The sequence below is a fragment of the Tachysurus vachellii genome, chromosome 19, assembly GCF_030014155.1.
Source record: "Tachysurus vachellii isolate PV-2020 chromosome 19, HZAU_Pvac_v1, whole genome shotgun sequence".
Taxonomy (NCBI): domain Eukaryota; kingdom Metazoa; phylum Chordata; class Actinopteri; order Siluriformes; family Bagridae; genus Tachysurus; species Tachysurus vachellii.
The window spans coordinates 1,583,927-1,590,000 of record NC_083478.1 but is presented as its reverse complement, the minus strand read 5'-3'; the positions used below and the strand labels follow the sequence as shown (position 1 = coordinate 1,590,000).

The window sequence follows — 6,074 nt, the reverse complement described above, 5'->3', positions numbered from 1 at the left end:
CGAATGTTAAGGTAAAGCAGCTCAACGACACCCGGCACGCCAAACGCGAGCTGTCGATGCACAGGACACTATGAAGACATAAAGTCATTTGAGTCCTGTAGATACAGTTGAGGCCAAAATTATTAGCCCCCTTATGAAATTAGACAAAACTCTTGATTTCTCCATGGAAATGACCATTAACAACAAGTGTTTTATAGTGTGTTTGTTTCCAAAATAACAAAGACAAAATCTCCACTAAGTTTGATTAGGATATTTAATTGAAATAGTGAGTTGAAACAAGAAAGGGCAAAAATGAAACGTCCAAAATTATTAGCCCCCGGTCATTAATAGTCAATAGTGAACCCTTTCTGAGCCACAACTGACAACAACCTCTTAGAGTAGTTCTTTACTAGGTTGGCACAGGTTTCCTGAGGGATTTTAGCCCATTCTTCCATTGCAAATTGCTCCAGCTGGTCCAAATTACGTGGTTTCCGAGCATGGACATTCACTTTGAGCACTCGCCACAGATTCTCAATAGGATTGAGGTCTGGGCTCTGTGCGGGCCACTCCAGGACCTTTGTTTTGGTATCCTTCAGGAACTGTTGGACCAATTTCGATGTATGCTTTGGGTCATTGTCTTGTTGGAAGACCCAGCGACGACCTAAGGCTAGACTACGAGCAGATTTCTGCATATTATCCCTCAAAATGTCAACATAATTTTCTTTTTTCATGATGCCATGCACCCGAACAAGGCTCCCTGTGCCTGAAGCTGCAAAACAGCCCCACAGCATGATGCTCCCACCACCATGTTTAACTGTGGGAACTGTGTTCTTAGGGTTGAAGGCCTCACCCTTTCTTCGCCAAACATAAGCAACATCCATGTGCCCAAACAGTTCCAGTTTAGTCTCATCAGACCAAAGCACAGACTCCCAAAACTCATCTTTACCTTTCAAATGTTCACGGGCAAACCTCAGTCTAGCTGTGATGTGCCGCTGTTTGAGTAAAGGGGTTCTTCTGGGACGATGGCCCTGAAGCCCACCACGATGAAGAGCCCTCACAACTGTGTTCCTTGAAACATCAACTCCAGAAGAGGCCAGGTCAGCAACAATCATCTTGGCAGATGTCTGGGGCATCTTGCTGATATCTCTGACTATTTTCCTCTCCAGGGTTCTTGAAATCTTGCGCTTACGACCACGCCCAGGTTTGTTTCTTACAGAATTTGTCTCCTTGTACTTGGCAATGATGCAACGTACGGCGGTTCTAGACACTGTGAAAAGCTTGGAAATGGCAGTATAGCCTTCCCCCTTATCATGAGCCTCCACTATCTTCTTTCTGAGCTCAAGACTGATTTCCTTTGTCTTTGGCATGGTGAGTAAAAGTAGTCTCTCCCAATAATGTGTTCAAGTGCCCTGTTCCTTGGAGTCCTTTAATGCTGATTGAATGCCCAGGTGTTGTTAGGAAGCCAATTGACTGCACAGGTGTGGTTTGAAAACTGATTGATTAATTAGGTGTGTTTTGAAAGCTGATTGATTAATTGGGTGTGTTTTGAAAGCAAATATTCACAAGGGGCTAATATTTTTGACCACCCCATTTTCACTATATTTGATTATAAAGCAAGCCTAAAAATGTATTTTATATTCCAAAATGTACCAAAAGCTACTAAATAGCACTGGCGAATGTTTGATTATATCAAGTTTTATCAATGCTGCAAACATTGGAAAGATCTTTAGGAAAATGTTCCAAAATTCCTGGGGGGCTAATAATTTTGGCCTCAACTGTAAGTGTCATAGACAAGGCTAAGACTGATTACGATACATATGATGTCCTGGCATGAGCACAGATACAGTACAGGGTGGTGTTAAGGATCGGTGCAACAGCTCTTAGGTAGAAAGCTACAGTGTCCGAGTGAGACGGCGGAATAATCTGTTCTTGGATAGCGAGTGTGTGTTAAATTCAGGTTTGTGTGTTTGTGTGTTGCAGTAAAGGTCAAGCTGCTCAGTTCAGGCAGATGATCAACGACTCGTACTCCTCTCCTCCGGGCCACTACTTACCCAGTTACACTCTGGAGGATGGCAGGGGGGTCAGTCAGGTCATGGTCATGGGGCCTGATGACTTCATTGTCTCAGTTATGAGGTAGAGGGAATGATGAAATGTGGAAAAACACACACACACACACACACATACAGTATATACTGTAGATATAAAATCACATACATACAAATTGCATGGAGAAAGATTTTTTTAACATCCGCATCCGTTCCACATCGTTACACGTAACTATAAGTGGATAAAAAGCGTGATGGGTATTTTATTATTAATTAAAAAAAATAGTTTAAAACATGCTGTTAAAGCAAAATAATCCCTTGTTCTCCCGTAACAGGATACTTTCACGTGTTTGACTTGTCACGTATCGAATCCTGTTAGTTTCTACATTCTTATGCTTGAGAAAGTTCAAGTGATCTGTTTTTGTTTTTGTTTGGTTGTTTGTTTGTTTGTTCGTTAGTTCATTGAATCAGCCTTTCGGCAGCCGCATCGTGACGCCGTCTGGAATCCTCCTGAACAGCCAGATTCTGGACTTTTCCTGGCCCAACAAGAGCCAGAGCTCCATCCCACCCAATCCGGTACTCAGAGTTCATGATTTACCCCCGTGTGAATACTCATTAAGGCGAAATCGGTGAAATTTGTAGAATTAAATAGAATTATATTATTGTTGTTGTTAGTCACCAGTTTTAGGTTTCTTCATTAAAGTGGTTGTGTTCACGCTCCTCTCCAGCATAACAGCGTTCAGCCTGGGAAGAGGCCGCTCTCGTTCCTCATGCCCACCGTCGTCAGACCCTCGCTGGGTGTCTGTGGTACTTACGTGGCTCTCGGATCCTCCAACGGTGACCGCGCTCTCAGCGGCATCACGCAGGTTCACCAGCTTCACTACGCTGCACGCTTTATTTCACTGTCAGAAAGGAAACCTGCTAAGCGTCTGACGTGTTTCGCTTTTAACACTTCATCATGAACATTATCTTTTGGTATTTCAGGTTTTGATGAACATCTTGTCGCTGCATAAGAATCTGAGCGACAGTCTGACCGTCGGCAGGCTTCACCCTCAGCTTCAACTCGACACGCTCCTGGTGGATGGTGAGAAGATCTGACACCTGATATCGGGCGATACGAGAGTGTCTATCGCGAGAGCACCACGTAGATCGTTGGGTTGAAATTTTTTCTGTATTTTGTGCATCACCATCAGATAAATCCTGTCATTTTTCCCTCACTAGCGGAGTTTCAGAGCGCAGACGTGGAGACGCTGAAGCAGAAAGGCCACGTTGTTCAGAGGGTGGAGGTCATATCACTGGTGGAGGGAACCAGGAGAACCAATGATGTCATCATCGGAGTGAAGGACCCTCGCAGTGTCGACGCCTCCGCGCTCACCATGTTCACGTCCATGCCCTAATACCCCATGCCCCCCCCAAGCTGCTCTACTGTGTGTGCAATAACACAAATGGAGACTGAATGTACATTACTGACACTTGGAGAAAATGCTGTAGTCATTGTGAGGGTACTGAATAAGATACATCTCTCTCACACACACACACACACACACACACACACACACACAGCATGCTCAGACTTACAGGCCACTAAACTACACATCACTCAGACTGCCTAAGCTTCAGTTCAGACCTGGTGTTAACTGTTGTTCCATGTGTCTACTCCGATCAAAGGCGTACAGGTCGTCATGGAGATTGAGATGCGATCGAATATCTTAAATGTGCAATAGCCAATTTTTTTTATTCATATCTTTTGCAAAGAACCTGGAAGGAATGTAGAAGGTGATTAAAATAATAACAGTGAATTAAGGAGCGGCTTATACTCTACAGGCCATTGTAATTCTGTGGGCGGAGCTTCGTGAACACAAGTGGGATTCGTTCACGCCTTGAACCTAAGACTACTCTTGGGTACCGCACCTTTAAACCATGTACCTTTTAACCAGAGGTCTTAAATATTTAAAAAATAATAATAATAATAATAATAATAATAATAATAATTTATTAATAATGATTACAATAATCATGATGGTCAAATAATGAATAATATTAAATTTACAAATGGTTAAAAATAACAATTCAAGTAATAATGATTTAGGAGTTTATTTCCTCTTATACCGCAGCGATTTATCAACAATTACGTTATTTAATTTCTCAACCAAAAAAAAATTACATTTATTGATCTGGAATGAGCCGTTGCTATAGAAACGATACTGTTACTTCTGCTGTTCTATAAAATTAAACAGCACCTTCTGACCGTTCAAACATCTAATACACTTTTAATCAATTCCGTTAAATACGAGCTAAACGTTGATACCGAATCTGAACAGGTTCTAGGAGAACATCCTTTTAACACTAGGTCTCTTTTTTTCCATAATAAGGAAACGAAGGCTTGTTAAGGGGGAGGGGCTTAAGTTCAATACGATCAGCCAATCACTTTGTTCCCATGTGACATCGTTCTAACGTATTTCTCTTCTGCAACACGAGCGAAACTAACGATATGACAAAAATAATCAGAAGACGGAATAGTTTTTTTTAATACTCGTAATTATTTTTAATAAAAATTCTATTTGTTTTTAATTACGCAATATTTTTTTCCTTCTAACATAAGCTAGCTAAATAATGTTGGCTAGCTACATTGTTAATTATGTTATTTAGTTATTGTAGTTAGCTACATTGTTAATAATGTTAGTTAACACCGTTAGCTAGTTACATTGTTAATAATGTTAGTTAACACCGTTAGCTACAGTAGTTACATTGTTAATAATGTTGGCTAGCTTCATTGTTAATACCGTTATTTAGTTACCGTAGTCAGCTACATTGTTAATAATGTTAGTTAACACCGTTAGCTAGTTACATTGTTAATAACATAACCAAGTTAAATTGCTATTAATGTTAGCTAGCTAAATTGTCTTTATTAACGTTAGCTACCTACATTTTAATAGTGTTAGATAGCTACATAATTTCAGCGTTGCTGGCTTTCACAAATGTTGCTAAACTGTCATTATCATTAAAACAAGTTTATGTGAAACAAAGGTGAAGTAACTATAGTGAGGTCACATGATCACAAGTGCAAGCCAAGAAGTATTAACCTTACGCCCCGCCCCTTTTTTCTTGAGCCACCAATCAGACGGTACAAATGTGTTAATAGTGTATTAGTTTGTGCTTTTTTCTGTTTTCATTTCTTCTGTGTATCGTTTGAGGATAAATGAAACGCCTTATGTTATAACTTGAATAAAGCCGATCACGCGGAAGATGTTTAATAGAAAAGTGAAAGGTTATTATGTGTGATTTTTATTAAGATTCTAAACGAGCTGGATGTAAATTTTGCTGAGATTTCTATGGAGGTTTATGGATGCAGTCTTTCTAATCACTTTTGCTGAATCTTATTTATTGACGGTTGTCATTATTGTTTGATGGCGGTGTGTCACTTGACCGAAAGTGGAATCTTCGTTGTTAAGACCATTTTAATTTAAAGTAACTCTATTTAAAGAAGAATCTGTTTCTCTCTTCATTCTTTTGTTGATTTTAGTGTTTTATTTATACATTTCGTGTAACATGATGTATTGTATTGCACTATTTCTTCATTTTTTTTTTCTCTTCTCTATATATTGGAATATCGTGTTGCTTTGAAAGACAGGTTATATTTCCATCTGCTGATTTTAGCTGGTTTTAGGACTAAATGAATGTTAATGAGAGTGAATTTAATCACGATGCCTTGAATTCTTACTTATGGCACAAAATAGTTCTAGTTGTGTTAAAGTGTGTAGGATACAAATTTACTCGAATTTAATCACACCAACATGAAGTTAGGCCATTGTGGCATCTATACTCCAAGGAATGATGGTCATCTGCTGTTCTATTGTGTTTTATTTATTTATTTTTATTTTATTTTACTTGTTAAATGGCTGTGAAGTTCAAGCTCTTTTTTTAAAAAAGATGCAATGAAATAAACTCCAACACTGCAGTAACATCTTTTCAGTGAAACGCTTCTTTTTCAGCACGTAAACATCTGATCAAAAATAAAGAACAGAAACACAGTATAATGTTTTTATGTAT

General features: G+C 39.3%; 1 protein-coding gene across 1 annotated transcript in view; it reads left to right on the top strand.

The window, feature by feature from the left end:
• LOC132862379 (glutathione hydrolase 7) overlaps nucleotides 1-5,986 on the top strand; it is a 14,477-nt gene extending 8,491 nt beyond the window's left edge. The window contains exons 10-15 of the mRNA XM_060894368.1: nucleotides 1-11; nucleotides 1,960-2,112; nucleotides 2,483-2,600; nucleotides 2,753-2,890; nucleotides 3,009-3,108; nucleotides 3,246-5,986. The exon at nucleotides 1-11 is cut by the window's left edge and continues 78 nt beyond it. Of these exons, the coding sequence (XP_060750351.1) occupies nucleotides 1-11; nucleotides 1,960-2,112; nucleotides 2,483-2,600; nucleotides 2,753-2,890; nucleotides 3,009-3,108; nucleotides 3,246-3,421 (696 nt within the window). The 3' untranslated portion in view covers nucleotides 3,422-5,986. The remainder of the gene's footprint in view (nucleotides 12-1,959; nucleotides 2,113-2,482; nucleotides 2,601-2,752; nucleotides 2,891-3,008; nucleotides 3,109-3,245) is intronic.
• Nucleotides 5,987-6,074: the final 88 nt, after the last annotated feature.